The following is a 21,720-nucleotide window of genomic DNA, read 5'->3' as shown; positions in this document are numbered from 1 at the left end:
CAGACCAGAGATTAAGCAAAGTCAGAGACAGTTATTTTACTGTCCTAAGCAAGCAACAAGGATACTGCTATTTTAATAGATCTTCAAAATAAGGAGGGGGTGGAAATCACAGAAGCCACTGTCCTCATGCAAGGAGCATGATGCCTACAAGAAACGCCATTATGGACAGCAGCTACAAGAATTTAAAAGCCAACTTTTAAAGTGTTAAAAGGTGAAATGAGCTTTATGGGGGAGGGGGCAGTAAGCACAAAACGTTGCCTACAGCTTGTTCAGTATGGTTTGCATCAGCAAGAGCTGGGGAACTGCTGATTTATGAACACTTTGGTTCCAGGTACAACATGAGCTGGCAGAACTTTGAGGACAAAACCGTAATGATACCTTCATGGAACAGGGCTGGCACCAGGTCCAGGTTGTACAAGGAGGGTCACAGGGAGCACCCTCTGAAGTAGAAGAAGATACCTGGACTTGGTCCCCAAGTCAGGAGACTAAAGCTAAATTAAGTTGTGGGCATGGTTCAGACTACTGGTAGGGGTCTACCGAAAATTGGAGGGGGGGGGGGGGCACTTACCAATTTTTGCAGGTTGATCATGGTGTAAAGTTCTCATTCCATGGTCATTTTGCAGCTGTCCCACCCCGCCAGCACTGATCGACAGAGAGGCCCCACCCCTTGGCGCTGGCTGGCAGAGAAGCCCCGGGGGAAGAAGGGGTCAGTCACCATCTTGATGGCTGATGGCCCTCAGCATCTACTGGCAAAGAGAACTCGGGGGGGGGGGGGGGGAACAGGACTAGGGGCCACCATCTTGGCTTCTGCTGCCCTTCAGCACTGATTGATGGAGAAGCCCTAGAGGAGTAAGAGGAATGAGGGAGCAGCTCTCACTAGGGAGGCAGCATTTTATTTTTAAGGGGTTTTTTGGTTTAATTTTGTGGATTTTGCGGTTTCTGCAAAATCTGCAGAACTGCAAATTAAGTAGATTGTTAATTAATCAGCAGTCAGGCAGGTAGTTAGCTGCATTAGCCTGAAGTTAGTTGGAAGGCAGGGCAGTGCGGCACTTTAGAGACTAACTTGTTCAGAGACATGTGAGCTTTCGTAGGCTACAGGTCACTCAATCAGATGCCATGAAACCATCTGTGACACCATATCTATGTTATCATAGCAGCCGACAAAGTAGGCTGTGGCCTACAAAAGCTCACGCCTTTTTGAACAAGTTAGTCTCTAAAAGGTGCTGCACTGCCCTGCCTTCCAGCTAACTTCAGGCTAACACAGCTACCTACCTGGCTGACTGCAGCTCATCTGAGCTGTGCACAGCTTTAGTTGCCTAGTTGATGAACAAACTCCGTGTATCCTCTTCCACTTCAGAGAGGAAGATGCCACACTGCCCAGTCTTCTGCCTGTTGATAGTCAGTCGCTTACCACTTTAAAGAGCTGGGAAAGGATATATTTTAACTTATTTTTAGTTCCCTGGGAGAATATACACTTGATCTGAGCCTTCAAGAGGCCAAGAAGCAATTTCATTCTAAACATGAAACGGACCAAAAATTATGTTATCATACAGTGCTCAGGAGCAAAAATCTATTACTCAGCGACCTGCATGGAGTGACTGAAGTAAAAGTTGTTCAAGGTCCTGGAGAAGACGAGCCTGTCCTTGCAGATGTGAAATATAATAAGACAATCATAGTTTCATAGTTGGTAGGGTCAGAAGGGACCTGAGCAGATCATCAAGTCTGACCCCCTGCCATGGCAGGAAAGAGTACTGGGGTCAAATGACCCCAGCAAGGTGTTCGTCTAGCCTCCTCTTAAAGCCCCCCAGGGTAGGAGCCAGCACCACTTCTCTTGGAAGCTGGTTCCAGACCCTAGCCGCCCTGACTGTGAAGTAGCGCCTCCTCAATCCACTCACTACTCTTTTTAACTCCTTGGATATAGCCATAAGTAGGAAACCTAGCACTCCACAGGCTACAGTACACAGGCACAAAACTCAAGGCACTCCAACCTACACTCACCCTTGAAGGCATTTGGATGTTTATTTCAAACCAAAAAACTAATAATGGCTTTGAAGCTTGACATCTGTTGGAGTGCTCCCAACTGATGAATCACTGTTCTGACAAACCGTATCCAGAGTTCATTTCTGTTTGGACATGCCTTGGAAAGGGCCAAAACAATGAGGAGAGCAAGAGAAGTGCAGTGTTGGATTTGACTGGTTTGGTTACTTCACGCACAGTGGTTCAGCACCTGGATGACGTGCACCAAATGGTGTGCTGGAGAGTCCTGACGCAAGTACGAAACTAGCAACTGCTTTAAAGACCTTGCTTTTAGTATTGGTCTTTAGTGTTCTTGTCTTTGTACTGACGTGTACACACACATACACATGCATGCACGCATGCACCAACATTTAAAAACCTTGACAAAAGCTCCGAAAAGGAGAATACTTACTTCCACGGCGGATGTTAATAAGCAGATTCCCCTTGAGCACAGTGCACCCCTGCAACATCTGCGCTGACGTGACAGAATCAATGGTCTTTATTTTCTCCTCCTCACAGATTTTTGGGCAAGGCCCTTCACAAGGGCTGCAGAATATGCTGGGTGGGAAGGAAGAGAGACCAGAAGTAAAGACTTGTGGCTTTCACAACACAGAGTTGGCTGATCTGACATTGTTTTGGAAGAGGTTCTCCATTTGCAACATCAGAAAGCACAAATTTTTCAAGCTGGGAAAAAGACTGCCTCTTCTGAAATGTGTTTCATGCTTTAGGGTTGTTGGTTGTAGCTGTGTTGATATAAGGACGTGGGTAGACAAGGTTCTTTGGGTAGATGCAGTATTTTATTAGACCAACTAAATAGTTATTTGCAAACTTTTGGGCACAAACACCCTTCTTCCAACATAGAGTCAGTCTGCTGGTGAACCGTGCGCTGTCCTGGATTTTGGCTTCTATTCTACCCAGCAAAGCACACAATTCACCAGCAAACTCTCTCTATTTCGGAAGAAGGATGTTTGTGCCTGAAAGCTTGCAAACAACATTTTTGCCAACTATTTAGCTGGTCTAATAAAAGATACTGCATCTACCCAAAGAACCCTGTCTCCTGATTCCATGCACCTATGACTGCATGGTGCCACTGCAGTGATCCCGGGCAGTGGCACACAGCTGTAATTACCAGAAGAGTTAAATACATTATCAGCAATAGAGGAAGTGATTCCTGATATACTATCTGCAAATCAGTTTGTGAAATGCTCTGGGATCCACCTAGATGAAAAGCCTATTCAGAGCAAGTCCCGGCCCTTGCATTTTCACAGTTCATACAGCAATAAGGGCAAATCAAAAAACACAGGAGAGGTCACACTGCCCTCTCTCACATACGAGCAGCAGTTCACTAATAACAAGCTGAGGATAAAGACTTTGAAGGAACCCAATTCCCAATGAACTTCAGCAGAGGCTGGGCACCCTACTCCATTAGGCACCTTGGAAAGACTTCAGCCTTCTTCCAATTGGGCCAGGGCTAACGCTTGAAACACTGTTTTTACTTACTGTGTATTGTTCAAATTGGTAACCGTCTCGATGCCAGTCTATCCACATTTTCTGGCTGAATTGTAGGAAAGTAAGTTTCCCCTGAATAGAAGTTGGCAACTACTTACTGGTAAAGAACAGCTTCTGTTCTTACAAAAGCCCACAAGAGAATCAAATAACCAGGAAAAGGACCCAAAGGGTTAAATGAATTAAAAATACTAAAATAAAACTAAAACATTTGCCTTGGTATTTTTATTGCATACTCAAAAACACTTAGTACAAGAGTCAAGATGGGGGTGGAAGGGAAGAACAAATTTAAGTCGACCCAAACATTAGTTGAGTGCAATTTTTATGGTCCTTTTGAGGGCGGGGGGGAAGGGTATAATTAAACCTCTGCAGCAGATTACCACTTCATGGAAACAAAAGCAAGCAACAGGAAAGAAAACCCAGGTTCTGGAGACAAAAGCCCTGTATCACACAGTGGTGCGCAAGGGCTTCCTGTTTATTGCCGAAAACGGTAACCGGACCCACTTTTGCTTCAGCTTCGAGAAACCAGTAATCTGATACAACAGTTGTTTTCCAGGCACAAACAATGAAAGGAAGGAGCTTCCATGACTCTGCCGTGAGCTCCCATTTCAAATGCTACACCAGAACGTGCCATTAGCCACTAAGAGCTGCAGGCATGGGCAAGAGGCACTTGAGCCAGAGTCCGTGTCAGAAGAATGTGAGCAACTCCCCACATTTGCAACTACTGGTTAAAACAGTCTCTGGGAACCTGGGGGATAAAACATTCACTGGCCTTGAGTTACAACTCTCTTTAGTCTTTGCCGCGAAGACAGAGCTTTGATAAGATAAGCTGTCTGGCACAGTGGCTTTTATGAGTGTGTTTTTAAAGTGGAGAATAAGAGCCACTTGGGAAGACAGCAAGGAAAAAGTTTTGCAGGTAAAATATCTGGCCCCAAGCTAGCACAAAGCTGCATTGTTTGCATCTGAATGTCAACTGGAGACTTTCCAAGGAAAGTGTTTGTCTGGATGACATTCACTCTAGGAAAGGCAGAGCAGGGTGGCACCTCTCCCTCGGAAACGGCGTAGGTTCCTACGCTCACCACACCCAACTCACCTGCCCAAATAAAGGTGAAGCCGGGATACAAACTACGAAAAGCCCAAGGAGCCCAACAGTCCTAAGAGATCTCCCCTATGCCTGAAGAAGAGTGTTTGTGCCCAAAAGCTTGCAAAGAACAATTTTTCCAACTAGTTAGTTGGCCTGATAAAAGATGCCGCATCTATCCAAAGAACCCTGTCTGCAAGAAAGTCAAAGGCTTTATAAGAACAAAGGGTTAAATCGGTGGCCATCGAAAATTGTTTTCTTGGCCACTGAATAAACTACAAAATGGGAAACACCCCTATCAGGCCACATTATTTTAAATTCCAAGAATTATCGATGAGTCACGGTAATTTTCACGGGAAAAAAAATGCATTCCCTACAACACCGTGAGCTGCTGTGCTATTTTATAACCGCCTGTGCTAGCATTCTGTTCTGAAGTGGTGCTGGTGTCTTCTAAGAGCAAAGTAAATTAAGTGAATAAATCTACAGGCAGCAACAAAGCTAGGCACTTGGCTAAAGCACACAGGCCAGAAGCAGAATACAAGCATGCACAGAACAATTAATGTGTGGGAAACAGAAACGATCTGCTCACTGGGTGGCAACACAGAGCAGAACCCCTTTCTGACTATTTCCTGATGTTTCCACATACCTCTTCCAGCCCGGCTTGGTTTTCACCAGGCAGTTTTTTCTAATTTCAAAATCCGGTTGCACACTGTGCCAACTGCTGGATATGAAAAGCTATGAAAGCTTGGGCAGTGTCCCTTGCACAAAAATGCAAGACTGTGGCTGGGGCAAGGCTGAGTTGTGGTGACAAGACTGCCACAAGGAAATCAAACTCCGCTAATAGCTTGCAACCCATTAGGCATTGAGACAGTGAGGTACCCAATGCCAGACCCGTGCCATAAAATAATAAAAGAGATGGTTAAAATTGTTGGCAGAGACCTAAGACACTCATCACATGTGTATCTCCAAGATAAGTAAGCCAGAGAAAAAGTCTGAGCAAGTGAAGGCAAGCAAACTATATAGGCAGGCAAGGTACTTTGGGTAGGTGTGATATCTTTTACAAGACCTGAGTAGTTGGAAAGAAGTTCTTAGCAAGCTTTTGGGTAGTCACCCTTCCCCAGGCATAGGGAGTCTCTGCTGGTCTGAGACTCCAAGGAATGAGAGAAGTTAAGTGTGGTGGGATGTCAGTGAGACTATAAATAGGTAGAAATTAGGAAAGCAAAAAGGTAAAGTAGGGAAGGGGAGTGGGGAAACAGGAGAAGGAAAAGCCAACGGCGAGTAAGGGAAACACTACAGTAGTAATAATTCAAGCTAGAAAAGAGGCTGGCTGAAAAAGGAAATGGCTGAAAATTAAAAAGAGAAAGGGCAGAAAAGTAGGGGAGGGGAGAACCAAAAATCTCTTCGCAGTTAAGATAATGCAAGGACTGATAGCTAATTTTATATTGGGAAAGAGTCTTTTTCTGTCATTTAGTTTTGTAGCTTGTTGGTAGTTATTAAAGCAAGCCTTCCTGCTATTCGTCAACTGAGTGTTGTGTCAATTCTAAGAGCGCTCGGTTTAAACCCGTTTAAGTGCAACACCGAGTTGTCCAAATTCTCACCTGAAATGTGAACTGAAAATGCTCAGCACCAGGCAGGACTATGCCTTCGGAGACGGGTAACTTGGTCTGAGTGGAGTCCTTCTCTTGTCATACTGCCACAGGATAATCACACACACACACACAAGCAAGGGCTTGAGAATTTCCCTAGTTTATCTCCCCCCCACACATACACTTCCTGACACACTTTGCAATCAAATAGGAGGGAATACTCCAGAAATATGGCAGGCAGCCCAACCACTGAATTACCTTTGGCTCCCATTGCGTATGAATCCAGAGGGACACTCTGCCATGCACTCGTCATTGTGGATCACAAACCTCTCGTATTCACTTAGCTCTGAGGTAGGGACTTCGGCGCACTCTTCTTTGGTGACGCAGCGCCAGCCTTCGAACTTGTAGGTGTTGGGGGGGCAAACGGGCACGCAGACTCCATTGCTGAAGTAATTGCGGCAGGCCACGCAAGCCGTGTTGTTGTCAGGCACGGTGCAGCTTCCCAAGCACTCGGGGTGGCAACATTCGTTCTGGTCTGTGCAGGCTCGCTTGCCACAAGAGCTGGGGCACACTGCGAAGAGAGAGCACAAGGCAAGGGCTGAGCCAACATCATTTAAAAAGCAGCAATGTAAATATGGTCTACGCTCATATTCCACTGGGCCTAGAAATTAAAATACAAGCAAGAAAAATAATGAGGAAAAACTGTTGAAAGTGAGGCCAGTGCATGGATAATGGAAACAAGTGAAGACTAGAAATCACTTCATAGCCCTGATATTCTTCTGAATGCTGCCTTACTGTCTTTGAGAGCTTTCTTCTTTTTTTTTTCCTGGTCTTTCCAATTTGTATTTCAAATTGGTCTTTTAGTGGCAACTAAACCAGCCTCCTTTAAAACAACTTAATTGCACTTGTGCAATAAAGCCTCACTATACTGCAGCACACATGGTTAGGCTGACCCCAACATAGCATCCCAATGTCACTTTTGTAGGCAAAATGAGATGTAATAAAGTGCAGATGCTACACATGAGATACTATGCAATGGGAGTTATGATTCCTCCCCCCTCCTGAAGGGTGTCATGCATTTCAGCCTTCCCCCAAGGGCGAATCACACTTGTTCACATCATATCACACTTGTGACAAGAAAAGCATATTTATTTAAGCTCCAGAGTTTGGAGGTGTGGACATTTGAGCGTGGGAGGGAAAATGAACAAAAAGCAGGGCCTTAATAGACAATCTTACTATTGTTACATCAAAAGAAGTGGCGGCATTTATATTTACGTAACAACATTTTGATTACAGCGCTGTATGGCCTTTTAGCCATGCTAGCTGTATGCCAGAGGCTCTGGAAATAAATACAGATAGGAAATCTGGTTTTCATTAGGTAACTGTCTTCCACTTTCTAACTCGACTAGAAAACAGTACCAATACCAACAGCATAAAACAACACTTCAGGATTAGAGGCCAAGGAAAGTAACGACTACCTGACTAGAAAGCAGTTAACATCCTAAAGCGAAAGAGGCTACATGTCCCCAAACAACCGACAACGGAGAAAAACCGCCAAGACAGCACAGCAGATTCTACGCCAGCCTGCACATTTTCTCCCTGCTCCCACCCAATCTGCTGCATAATCTGCTAGGCTGTTGTTCAGAAAGAGAGAGAGAAAGGGACCCACAGCGTGAGAGTGCAGAACAAGCTCTCTCACCCCACCCGCAGCACAGCCTGCAAAATGGTACCTGCAAAATTCCACTGTCAAAGTGAACTTGTTTCAATGCGTATGAAAAGGTTCAAATCCGAGAGTTTTTGACCAAGCTGTTTCAAGGTAACTGACCAAATTCTTTGATTTCATCAACCTTGGGCTAGGGTTCCACTTTTCATATGCCCATCATATGCACCTTCTGCAACACAACCCCAAGCCTGCTAGAGAAGGTGGGCATGGCTGGGATATTAATATTAAGCAATTCAAAACAAAAATTTGCTTGACATAACCACCCACACTTTGTAAGATCTAGACACTCCAGTGCTGAGTCTCAGTCATGGGAGGCCATTAGTTAACAGCTTCGAAGTGCCAGGCTAATTCAGAATATTTACTTAAATCCAAGATGAGGGTTTTTTCCCCTCTCTTCTGTCAACAAGAAAGAAAACGAGCGTCATCTTGGATTTGAGTACCAGTGCTCCTACTCTGCCCCAGCTCCAATTTCAGGTCAGAGCCAGAGATGCTGGAGTTGTTCCTGCCGCCACCGCAGCAGCAATCTGGTAAGTGTGGGTTCAAAGGCCAAGGCTAGGGCCCAGAATGGGCAGCAGCCCGAATCAGGAATGGGTGGAGGAAATGGGTAACAGTGCAGGTCAGGGTTCAGGTGGGGGATAAGGAACAGCTGTGCAAGAGGGGAATGGGGCAGCACTGCGGGTGGGGAATTGGGTAGCAGCCAGGGGTAGGGATCAGGTGAGGGGACAGGCTACCGAAGGCACAAGCAGAGGGATGGGGAGAGCAAAGTATGAGGGTCAGACTGCCTGACTTCTCCCCTCCCCTTCTCTGACTGGGGACAAATTTAAGATGACCCTTCAATAATTACCTCCTATATACAGAAAATTATAAAATAAATGTATAATGTTCTATGTAAAGGATGGGGGGGGGGCAGGGGGTGGTGCATCTGAAATACTAAGTTGGCTTGGATTCAGGTAAATATGGTGCATCTGTAGAACTAGCATCCGAGAGGTTCCATGTTTACTGATCACAGTGGTTTCTGCATCAAATATGCTCCGGTTTACAAGATTTTTAACTGCCAACCCCACAAATTCAAATCTGGGATCCAAGTGCCATGTAGCAGCCTTTTTCCCTTGCACACTACCACCAGGAAAAATGATTGTACAAGGCGAGTACTCTCTGTAATTAGTACAAGTACAATCCCGGTCTTGCATATTGAGTCTTGTATGTCACTAACGGAGCAAGAACTTATCTGACTCGCAACGCAGGCAGACAGGACCAAACTCCTGCCAATATCAATGCTGTTGCTTGAAAAGGTGGCGAGAGAAACATCACTTTTCAGAGTCAAAACTTTTCAGGAATAATACAAACAAGAGGAAGGAAAACCATTTGAAGAGAAGTGCTGACAGACCCGTCAGTAAAGCAGTGCCCGTTAGGCCCACATAAACGTTGCACAAAGATGACTAACGAATACACATCGAAAGTGTTCTTTAAAACCGTATTTTCGTTCTACTCCAAACACAACCTTAAAGAACTGTAACAGTACATGCGTTATCTGTCCCCAAACCAAAAACACCATCCCTGATCCTTCAAGACAATAGAGAAGAAGATCCCAACACTGAAAAATCATGCAAAGCCTTAAAAAAAAAGTCAATGTCTTTGATAAAGCAAAACCGAGACAAATACAGCGCATACTTATTGATCAGTGAGTGGTATTACAATTTACCCCAGGACAAATGAGTAAAGTGCCTCACTCAACGTAAGGGTGCCTAGATGCTGGCCTTGCTAGACTGCTGTAAACTCAGGCTCATCTTAACGTATATAAATATTATTAGTGCTCAGGACTATTAAGGGATTTCTTGAAAAACCCTGGGCAGTGCGTCGCGCCAGCAGATGGATTGCTGTTCCGGGTGAGTGCCAAACTTAGATTTAGTATGGTAACTAGATTTCCAGTTCACAACCCTACTAAGAAAAAAAACGCCCCGTTGCCTCCGTGAGCAAAGTTCACTGCTAGATTAATTACAGCAACTTTCTGTGATTTCTGCTTTTAATTGGACAGACGTTTCCAAAAAACAAGAGGCAGCTGCACAAATAGTACAGATAAATATAGCACAAAAAGATCCAATTTATTTCACTCCTGGGGAAAGACCTTTATGTTTCCTCAAGCCCTCAGCTAGTCGTGAACAATCTAGCACAGAAATAGTCTTCCCTCACATTGTGTGGTGAACTCTGCCTCTGAGCTACAAAAAAAAGCAAGCTGAACCATGGAAGACACAGAACTTAACATGCGGACGTTGGTATTTTGTAAACGCTGAAAAAAATTAGCAGTTTTAACAAAAGCTCTTCTAAAACAGTTACTCATTTAAAACTTAGCACGAAGAATTTCTCTTTTTGACAGCTCAGAAGCTTCGCTTCTCCACCTAATTTGTCATTATGGTCCTTTAACAAATTTCACTGCACTTTGCAACAATTTAAGGGGACAACTGAGTTACCCATTTTCTTTAAAAAGGTTGAAACAACAAAGCTGCCTGTGTGCCTGTCCTATACATACCAACCAATCTAAAATTTGCTTTTACTCTTACCATTCCTCTCAACAAAGTCCCAGCTAGCATTTATATTGAGATTTAGCGCCTACAAAGGGAAAATTTCCCTTTCCCTAATTTCAGAGGGAAACTGAGCAACATTAACTGGGGAGAGGACAAATAGACAGAAAAATGTGAATGAAAATTCAGAGCTTGTAAAGATGCATTAAACATCCAAAAAGCTACTATTCTAAAAACGACAACCTGGGCTAAAATTCCCAAAGCAGAAATAAAAGGGAGCTATGAAAAGGCAAAGTAGAGATACATTTTAAAATGAGAGATGATTAATATAAACTAGTATAAATTACAGATTATTAAATGTAGAAAATTGATAAGGGAAGCTAAAGACATCAAGAAACAAAATTCATGGCTGACAAACTAATGGATATAATTTGTAGTTTGAGATTATTAGAAAAACTAAAAATTGTAGCAATGTTATAGATGCACTTTTAGCTGGAGAAGATAAAAAATTGTTAACAATGTCAAAAAGGGAGAAGTGCTCAATGATATTTTTGTTCTGTACTAGGAAGCAGCAAAAGGATGTACTCTTTCACATGATGAGAAACAAGCTTTTTCCAGTTTGTTAATAAAAAAGAAGAATGCTAAATACAACAGCTATGAGGAGCAAACATTTTTTAAATGGGTATTTCTGGGGATTTACAAGAAATATAAATGCCGACCTGCAGATGCTAATTTTTAATAAGTGTCTGAATATCAAGGAAATCCCACAAGTGTGCCAATAAAGTGCTGATATCCAAGAAGGTGCAAAATGACAACCAGAATAACTCTTGGATGGTTAATTTAACATGAATCCCAGGCAAAATAAAAGGAAAGCCGACCTGGATTAATTTGATAAAGAACCAGAGGACAGGAGCTCTACAATTTCTTTTTGTTTGTTTAAACATAGATAACGGGGCTTTTCAGAACTATCTAACTTTATTCTTTGACGAGACCACAAGTTTGTCTGATAAAAGGTAACTGCACAAATATAAGGCACTTCAATTCTTATGAGATTTTTGACTTGGTATATGGCAATATTTGGATTAAGATATGTCACTATACAGTACCAATAAAGAGGAAAGCTGGAAAACTGGAGAGAAGGCAAAAAGGGGCCAAAAAAAACAGCTGGGGAAACACTGCGAGGGAGATGCACTTAAAGAACTCAACCTTTTTAGCTCATCAGAAAGATGGAAAGGTGACTTGGAAGATGGTTGTACACAGTAATCAAAGGGGAATACTGGATATACAAGAGGCCTTTCCTCTTGTAAGAACCAATGACTGGAAGCTGAAGGCAAAGGAATTCAAATAAGTAAGGGATGGGGGGAAGAGGGTTAATTAAACACTGGAACAAAGTGCCAAGGGAAGTAGCAGATTCTCCATCTTCAGATGGAGTCTGGGTGCCTTTCTGGCAAATATGCTTAATCTAAAAACACAAGTTATTGGATCCAGGACTCTAGGAACTTGGTGAAAATGTCATGATCAGTAATATAATGGACACTGGACTAGATGAACTAATAGTCCCTCCTGGGTCTTAATTTTATGACGTTATGTATTACATAAGTGTTGCATTAATTCATGAACAGTCACTAAATTGGGGTTGGCAGAACCTAACCTCACATAAGTGCTTTTCCCCTTATTTAAGTACTGACACCTGTTGAGAGGCAGAAGTTGTGGCAAGAATACCGCTAGCAATATTTGCTATGTTCAACTGATAAAATAACCCACAGCATTTTCCAACGCGAGAAAATTTAAGACACAGAATTATTCTTCTCCCCAAAAAAGCGATTCAGCAGAGACATTTAGAACTAGATACAAGTGAAAGATTCCTGGGAAAGAGTTCCTGCTTTTTCCTTTAGCCTCTCCCTTTTACTCCAAGAGGACAGAAAGGGGAGGCATTTTCAGGTTCACACAACACGCAAGCCTGAAATGTCAAAGTATTCTGGTAATCTCAGTCAAACATGCACCCCACTGCAAGTTATTTATTGAGCAATTTATAACGGCACCTACCAGGTAAAGGGCGTTTTTTAAATAAATACGAATATTTTACAGATGCTCCCTCCCAAAAATCACGGGACATTCTGAATTGAGAATTCAATACTCTCCACCAACACACGCATGTGCTGAATGCAAGGCTGGAAAACCCCAAAGCACAGAGCTTAGCAAAAAAGATCCTTCTTGGACAGTCTAACCTTCAAAAGTAGCTGTAGGGGTTTTTGACATCTATCATCTCAGGCCATTTGAAGTGTGCACAAAGCAAAGCTCTTGGAGACCACTTAGAGAGTTCTGACATCACGGCTGTTTTACAGTTTGGACAGACTAAGTGTTCTTATTGTCTCCAAGATGCCATGACATCAGCAATGCTGAAATAGAGCAATCAGGTGAATAAACAGTCAGTCATAGGGAGCAAAAACGCAGCCAGCAAAGAAAGACTTCTGGCAAGAGCAGAGGCATTAGCCTCCGCCAAGGCTGGCATGGTGCCAACGGCACGCGGGCAAGCAAAAGGTTGCCAAGTGTGGGATAAATAGTTTTTATAGATTCTCTCTCTCCTTGTAAAACGATATTCAATCCTTCCTTTCTTTTCTCTCTTTTTAGAGCATCCTTCAAGAAAAAATGCTGGTTCATACAGAACAAAAGTTTAGTTCTGAACAGGGAGTAGGAGGAAAGGAGCATTTTACCCAGCCAAGCATTGTAAAATTAGCAGTCGAAACTTATCCACAAAGATAGACAAGCAGGTAATTTTGGAATGTTAATTCATATACATGGCAGAATTTTTAAAATATACCATTTTCAGCAGTCTAACAGCAAACTGGCTTCTAGAGAGAGGCATGGGAAAAAAAAATGCCTCTTGCCTTTCTGCCTTAATGTAATGATAGCCATGGAGAGATCCGAGATGCAACGCCCAGAAAACTTACTCCACTGATACAAAGCTACAGCTGAAACTCAAATCAAGCATGTAAATAAGCAGTATATTCATTACACACACACACACACACACACACAAGCACGTTCCAACACATAAACACTGGTCCAGTAATCTGCAGACGATGGGAAGAAGCAGCCCTTGTGTTAAGGTTATGCAAGATAGTCATACAGTTCCAGCAACACACTTCCAAACCTGTCTTGCCTTGTAAAAATTTTTTCCTCACCACAGTAACTAAAACAGACACTTCACACAGAAGAAATCTACAGGAAAGAAAGTGTCACAACACCAAGCACCAAAATGCTGAAGAGCCTTCTTTTGTTTCTGGTAATTAAGGCACAATTTGATGCTTTCTGAAATCACCTGCCAAATCCTGTTCAAAAGTCTGATTTGAAACTGTGCTGATGCTATGAATTGTGGGCAATTGCCCCCTCCCCCCCCGCTTAAACCCCTGGTTTGTATATAACCCTCTGCGCTTGCAAAATACTTGGAAAGGTCCATATAAACTCTAGGCCAAGCAGTAAAAGGAGGGCACTCAGTTTAGAGCTTGCGAGTTATATTTGACACAACTTCATTCCAGAAACAGCTATATGTTGCCATGTTTACATTCTAACCATTACCAGCCTGATTTTATGCAAAAGCTTTCCAAAATTTTTAAGTTCTTCTGAAGACACCCAGCGAGGCATCCTCTTGCACCCGTTCCACTTCAGTTCAACTATATCAGGCGGGCTTCTATGCAAACGGGACTTTGGGGACCCGGGGGGGGGGGAGGTGCGTAAATCAGATTACAATATATCCTGTGATTTGAGTGAAGTGCACATGTAAACTGAAGCTTCCAGGCCTCAAACAAGTCCAAGGCACATAACGCTCCAGAGCCTATTTGAAAGAAATGCAGTTATGTTCCCCCTTAAAAACAAATTCATGTAAACATCAAAGATACAGCAACAATAAAAACATGAAGCTAAACCAAGTCCTAGGCCAAGTACTGCATGCAAACACCCAGCTACACTTTAGGAAGCAACATGTTAAAAATACATTTGGGTTGCCCCAGTGCTTTAATGCTGGTACTCAGAATCAGCTGAGTCCCACTCTGTTCTCCAGGAGAAAGGAAATGAAAGAAGGATTGAAGAAGAAAATACCTAGCATCAAACAGCAAAAGACTGAAGAGTCTCAGAGCTGCCTTTGATGACAAGGATGACAGCCATGACTTGAGGCCTGTGGTGTGGAGAGAAGAGACTGGCCTAATTCGAGAGACTGAACACACTGTTGGAACCGCAACTGAGGATCCTTGAACTGCCCTACCGAGTTAACTTCCACCCATGTTAGAGTTATCCCAAGTATTATCGTCTTCCCTGACCCCACCCTGCACAGTAAGTTCTTTTCATCTTTTCAAAGGGGTGCAAGTCAACAGATAACTGTGCCTTTGAGGAACTGGAGGCCCTCTGCCATGGCACATAAGCCCACAAATGTACAAGTCATATGAAAGACGTACCCCTCCTCGTGCTTTAAAACAAACAAACAAACAAATAAATAAAAACAAAGGACACTTCACTTGGTAGGATGAGAAAAGATTCTCTCAACTGAAGAGGGATTCCCACCAACCAAATGAATTTGAGAAGTCTCCGCTTCATCTTCTAGCGGACTTCTACAGTCCCTCCCCACAAAACCACATCAAGCCTGCTCCTTGGGAAAGGCACCAAGCTTCACTGAGAAATGAAAAATTCCTGCTAAGCCCATTTTACTTGGTCTGAGTGACCAGGGTATTCAGGGACACTAACGGGCATAATCAACCTTGGCAGCCCCTTGGGGAATTCTGTGACTGGGATGGTCAAAGCTGTAACACTTTTCAGCAGCAGTCCAGGGCCTCGGCTCGCACTGAGAAACCTAAGTGGTAAAAACAACTGCTTGACATGACCACCGACAGGAACCAAAATACAGCTTCGTTGCTCAGTTCTCCCCCAAAGGCCGTTACACCCAATGGCCACCTAGGCGCAAACAAACATGACTTATTAATGAAAACAGGCAGCATGAGTTGCATTCTTTTTCAAAACAGTTTATGTTGCCCGGCAAGACTCACACTGGCACTGCTGCAGCTGGCACTGGAGAGGGAGGAAAAAAACTAGACCACTTTGTGCTTTCCACGCCAATATGAATTCGGTACATAAACAAACACAACCGAGGCACATACGCAAGCATCTACTAGGTTTCAAGCCAATTCTACTCTATCTACAACTCAAGGTAAACAACTTGGTTGGGAACATTTTCTGTTCAGGGCTACACTGTTCTATAAACATTTCCTCCACAAGGAAGAGTGAAATTTCCTACTGAAAAGGTGAACCAGGACAATAACCAAGACATTTTAGGTTAACGAGGGGGGGAGGGCCTGTTATGGCCAGAAAGGTATATTTCTGTTCATTTGTAAACAGTCCATATTTCCTTCAAATCTTCATGAAGATATACAATCTGCACATCATTTCATTAATACATAGTAAGCAAACAGTGTAAATCAGGCACCAGCTGGCAAAATCTCAGCAGGAAGAAGGATACTACTGACATCCCAGACTTATTCTAGAGGAAGAGGGCCTGATAACATTATCAAACTGACCTAAATGATGCATCTCTTTGGATGCGAGGGGGTGGAGAGCAGAGATTAAAAGAAGTTTAGGGCCCTGCTACAAATTCAAATTAGAGCCAAATGAAAACCAGCTATAGAGTTGTTACACATTTTCAAGCACTAACTTTATAGTCAGGTGGCTGTTTTTACAGCTGGAGAGTCATTGATATCATGTCCTCCCGAGACTGAGCTAAGTATATTATATAATGAATGGGAAAGGCCTATTCATTTTGGTAGGTGAACACAGGAGAGTGGAATAGTAGGAAAACCTGGTACTCAAGGATGATCTGGACCCCATTCAGAGAATGACTTTTTAGAAAACCTGTAACTGCCGCGTGAAATAAATGGGTAAACACAAGATAAACATTAATTAAAAAAAGAAATAGGAGTATTTACTCCTACTTTCGCCAATCAAAAATAGGATGCAAAATACAAGAACTAGACAGAATACTAAAGACACAGGGCATGTCTGTTTCCTTTGATTAAAAAGAATGAATTTAATACGCGAGACATTTTCAGTGCTAGGTGATCTATCCGCTGCAGAGATAACTGCCTTCTCTCTGTCTATGCTATGAAATAACATAAATTAGTTTGGGCAATGCTTAGGGAGAGGATAATGTGCAAAATGACAGACACATGTAGATAAAAAGTTTCCCTGCAATGCAAGAAGCAGGAAGGGTGGGGATCATATCAGGTGGGAAAGAAGGCCAGAACGGAGGTGCACAGAGCACAGAACAGGGAGGAAAGATATTGCTGAGCAAGTTATACAATAATTGTAAGCTCTCAAATCTTGCTTTATATTATACCTAACAGACAGACTCCCCAAGTCTTTCCAGGGCCCTTGGACAACTGGTATGGAGAGTTTCTTAATTCATTTTTAGTATACATTCAGGGGCACAGGCTAGGAGAAATCCCTTAAAAGTTTATTATTAAAGTAAGTATTTTCACATGTACTAAATGCCTGTGGATAGAAACAGGTCCAGAAGGAGAAAATAACAGGCTGCATGACCTCATCGGACTTAAGAAAAATTCACCAATTTAATAAGCCTAAGCAACAGTTATTGAGTTGTTTGAGCACAACCTTCACTTCCATCCCACGAAGTTGGACAAATGCACCCCAGTTCCCAAAGAACAAGACAGTCAGAAGCACCGACTGAAAAATCAGAAGCCTCTGCTCGATCTTTTTGAAGGAAATGTCCAGTGTAAGCGGACGTTCAAAAATTAGGATCCAAATAATTTCTTAAAAGGAGCGACAGTGATGACGTAACTACTCCATCATGCTGCCTCAGACAGACACTATTTAGACAGCTGCATCTCTAGAAATATCCTCTATGCACGCTAAAAGCTTTGTAGGGCTTCTGAAATGACTGCTACACAGGTCAACTGAACGAGAAAGGAGACCGCCCTATATTTTTACTGCCATCACCCAGAAATGGCAAACATGTCATATACATTATACACGCATAAATGACATATATGCACGTTTGCACCCGAGTGCATATTGTAAAACGGTCTTTATACGTACGTGTTGTATAACTGCACGCTTACTTTTCATAAAGTGCTACTAACTAACTTTTAAACTGTGACTCCGCATCTGGCTTCCTAAACTGTCTCCTGTAGTAAGAGGGCAAAAGCACCTGAACGAGAGTTCTTCCCAGATGAGGGAGAGCCAGGCAGATTTTTATTTTTTTCAGTGGAAAGAGAAGGACACTTGAGGTGAATGGTATCTGTGTATCTAACATGGAAATCTACTCTGCAGCACAGCTCACTTGGCAATGCTGGGTTGCTGCTGCGAGGCCAGCAAAAGCACTGGATGGTGTTTACAAAAAGAAAAATGCATTTGTATTTTTAACAGACACTCACATTTCAAGGAGCGTACACACACTTTCCTCTGTGTTTGGGCTAAAGTTTCACACGCGGCTTTTTCCTTCCAGCACCTTTTTTTTGCGTTCTCAAGTTGTACTGACAGGGACGTATAAAAATACAGCTCGTTATACCGTCCATGGCAGATATGTACATGGATGGTCTCAAAAAAGAATATTCTTTTCACACACTAAAAAAATTATCCTGAGTTATTTTAACTGCAGAACTGTTTGTATATTCCTTATAAGTTTATGAAACTCTCACTGTCCTCCCATGACTAACGAAAGTGGAATTGAGAGAGTATTCTATATTTATAACTCGTCTGGTTGCTTGTGCTTAGGCCCTATTTCCACTCTCTGTTACTGTACACAGAGCTATGTGAGGTATTGTGGGTTCCCAAACTCCACTGATTTCCTAACAAGGCAGGCCTGTGTCCCGGAGGAACAAACTGGGGGCTGTTTCCTCCAAGTGGAGGCCAAATTCAGAGGGAGAGGCCTTGAGCTTTGTGGTTTTGGCAGCGCCTCTTAAAATTGGTATTAGAGACCATTTCTGGGCAATTACATGCCTAACTGGTGTTGGACTGTGTATCAATGCTACTGATACATCATCTACAGTACAGACACATTTACAGCCCAACACTGTACAGCTGTTGCTACACACTTCACCTTTTCATATTTATTTTAGCAGCGCTTTGCAAGGAGAAGAGCTTCAATGCTTAATCAAGCAGCTTTTTCAGTGAATGTAGTATCACACTTCCCCCAAACCCAAAAGGCACTTGAAAGGGCTATGAAAGATTCATGGCCCTTTCAGACTGAAAAAGAAAGGATCTGTACTCTCAAGACCACCACAAATCCACTGCTATTGGCATGTCCAGAATTAGGAAGTAGCTGGGATATATTCTTCTCTCCCTGAGCCCAATCCAAACCCAGTAAGACAAATGGAAAAAACTCCCATTGACTTCATCAGGCTTTGATCAGGCCCCATACGCTAGATGAAACTTGTAATCTTCATGAACACTAAAGGTGTAAGAAATTCGGCAGATTGCTCATACCCGGGCAAAACTACGTCTCAGATCTGTGACCTCTGGGGCCAGGGTCTCAAACAAACACCTACCTGAATCTGTGGCCAGGCTCCTAATTAAGAAGCCAACAAAGGAACAGAAAGCCCATGTCCCAACTCAGCCCCTTCATCAGCAATAGCTATGAGTACTCCACCGCTCTGGGAGTCCTACTTCCCATATTTCTGCACCAATTTAATTATAAAAATGTCAATCTTGCTAAACTTGGCTATTTGTTTTAACACTTGAATTTGGGTCAGCATACATGTTTACAGACAGATTGCCGCAGCCCCTTCTTAACCAAGTATAAAGGAACAGCAGATCCACATCCCTCCCTTCACTCAGCCCTGCAACGCAGTTCCGGACTGGAGAACAGGGACTACGTACCTGGTGCTCTCTACCGAGAGAGGGGGAAGGAAGGAGCAGAGAGCATGAGCCCAGCTGCCTAGGCATAGAACAAGCTGCTCCATGAAAAGGGGGGAATTTATTGCTCCATTCTTTTCCCAGCCTGCTGAGGAAGGAGGGGACAGTGTTCAAGTGTGTGCAGCACCTATCAATCAGAAACAACTATGGTGATTATTTTAATCATGAAATCAGCATAGTAACCCTCCAACACAATCTTCTGAAGCAAGGAAGTACTGCCACCATGGGATAGGTGGGGAGATAAAGGCACGGTGTAGGTTAAGTGACTTGTTCAAGGTCACACAAGGAATCTGACTGAGCTGGGAATTTAAATTTAATTCACACTTAGCCCCAGCATAGCACTCTAGCCATTAGGCCATCTTTTCTGGCCCCTAAAAAGGAACAGAATTGCACAAAATCTTATTTACTCTGGCATTGACAGCTCCTGTAGGACCCCCTTACATTTTTATTCCTGGTGTGCATTAAAATGTAAATGTGACAACATTTCCCTGCTGCTGCTTCTATCCCCAGGTGACAATGCAGAACCCCTTAAAAGGGTCTAATCCCATGGGAAGACGCTAACTTATGTACCCAAAGGAGAGAGAATGTCATCAATCACCAACATTCCCATTTTTCTGTAATAAACTACAGAAACAAAGCAAAACCAACGAACTGTCTCTGCCAGACTGCCGACATCAAAATAAAGTCCCCTTGGGGCAGTGGGGCGACGAGGCTGTGCTGCCACACTAGGAAGGAAGAGACTTCTCCATCAAATGGAAAGGGAAGGGAAGCTTGGCCAACACTACTCTTGCTCTGGACAGCACTCTGGTGCTCTAGCTTTGGCATAAGGATGGAGGCAATTTCCACAATGTAAACTAATTCAACTATACTCAAGTTCAAGTGACTTTATCTACGAGTCAACATGCTCTGCATGCCATGAAATGGTAAACACAGGGTGGGGGGAGACTGGGAAGCAAACTTAAAGTTTCTACCTACTAACAGAACTTATGACCAGCAAATCAACATCATACAATTGCATTCTCCATACAAATCAGGGAGGAAGTTTCCCTTTAGTAAGCATAATCTCTTCCTTCAGATGCCTTGCAGTCATAAGACAGAAGGTATATTGAATTTTGACAAAATTCCTTTGTAAAATGAGCAAAAGGACGCAGGGCAGCACAGATGGATTTTGATATCAGGCCAAAACAACTGCTGGCTTCCAAGTTCAATAGAGCATCCGAAAAATGCTGTTTTTAAAATGCAGGCTGTGGTAAGCAGCAGCGTTACCGTGAATTGGCATAAAGCAGTTCACTTTGTTTGTGTTTTACGTGTACTCAGAACAAGTACTGGCAAGGGACAGAAAACGAGAACATGTTTTGCAAACAATTAGAACATCCTGAAACAAAGGGCAAAGACTGAAGTCATCAGCTCTTAATTGCTGCCACCGCCTTCCTAGTCCAGTGCTGATTGTAAATTCAGTGCTCATCACCAAGATGTGGAGTGGAAACACCCAACTCATCTTCCCACTCATCTCAGGATTATGGTCATTATTTAGGTACACAGTATTACTGAAAATTCTCCATGTATACAACAGTAGGAGGTTTTATAGCTTTTCCAAGTTTTTTTTAAATTGTTTTCTTCTTTAACAATAAAGCTGTCAAGGTAACAGGCTATTCTAATGACTCACACAGGTTCAAAGGAAAAATTAGTCCTTCCCATCATTTACACAATAACGTTACTGACTTAATTCTGTTTTCCATTACTTTGTATGTTGGTATAAAAGAAAAACTTTCAAAAAGCTATTGAGAAAGTCCCCTCCCACTCGGTAAGAAGAAAACAACCTAAATTTATCCCAGAGGTTCATTCACTTTGAGAAAACTAGTAAAGTGAATTTGGGAGTGCTTTCCCTTCTATTCAAACAAGGGAAATACAAGCTGTTAATAAGGTCTCTTTCAAAAACTGAGCATAGCAAAGTTTAACATGCATTTTTTTTTTAACGCATCTGTGCTGCAGCACTTAAACTGGAAAGCATTTAGGGAGAAATCTCTTAACAGACCTGCTTCCAGGTATTTCTTAATTAATATTTTGGTGAACATTTCACACATTTAGTGGGGTGAGAAGTATTTGGAATGAACTACAGCTCACCTTTTGTCTAATCCATATAGAAAAAAGTCATGGGAATGTGTAATAGGCAGTTAAAATCTGTACAGGAATAGCATGTGGTCCTGATTGTCCTGGAAATTGTTAAACTGTACACGAAACCTACAAACACCTACTCAGTTAAAACCCTGTCAGGAAATGAATGTCTCATGAATTATCATTTTAATTCTCAGGCATACTGCAGTAAACAGTCTGACAATCTGGAGCCCTCCTAATTATTGTCCATTTTTGGCC

At 42.7% G+C, this 21,720-nt stretch overlaps 1 protein-coding gene across 2 annotated transcripts in view; it reads right to left on the bottom strand.

Annotated features, from left to right (window-relative positions):
• IGF1R (insulin like growth factor 1 receptor) overlaps positions 1-21,720 on the bottom strand; it is a 257,818-nt gene that overhangs the window by 55,092 nt on the left and 181,006 nt on the right. For both annotated transcript variants that reach the window (XM_090029479.1, XM_090029480.1), the window contains exons 3-4: positions 6,448-6,760; positions 2,429-2,574 (exon numbers count right to left, since the gene is read on the bottom strand). In XM_090029479.1, the coding sequence (XP_089885605.1) occupies positions 2,429-2,574; positions 6,448-6,760 (459 nt within the window). The remainder of the gene's footprint in view (positions 1-2,428; positions 2,575-6,447; positions 6,761-21,720) is intronic.

This window comes from Crocodylus siamensis, chromosome 15 (genome assembly GCF_052110815.1).
Source record: "Crocodylus siamensis isolate JL-2025a chromosome 15, ASM5211081v1, whole genome shotgun sequence".
In the NCBI taxonomy this organism is placed as follows: domain Eukaryota; kingdom Metazoa; phylum Chordata; order Crocodylia; family Crocodylidae; genus Crocodylus; species Crocodylus siamensis.
Note: the sequence above shows the minus strand (reverse complement) of the source record. Positions and strands in the feature narration are given on the sequence as shown.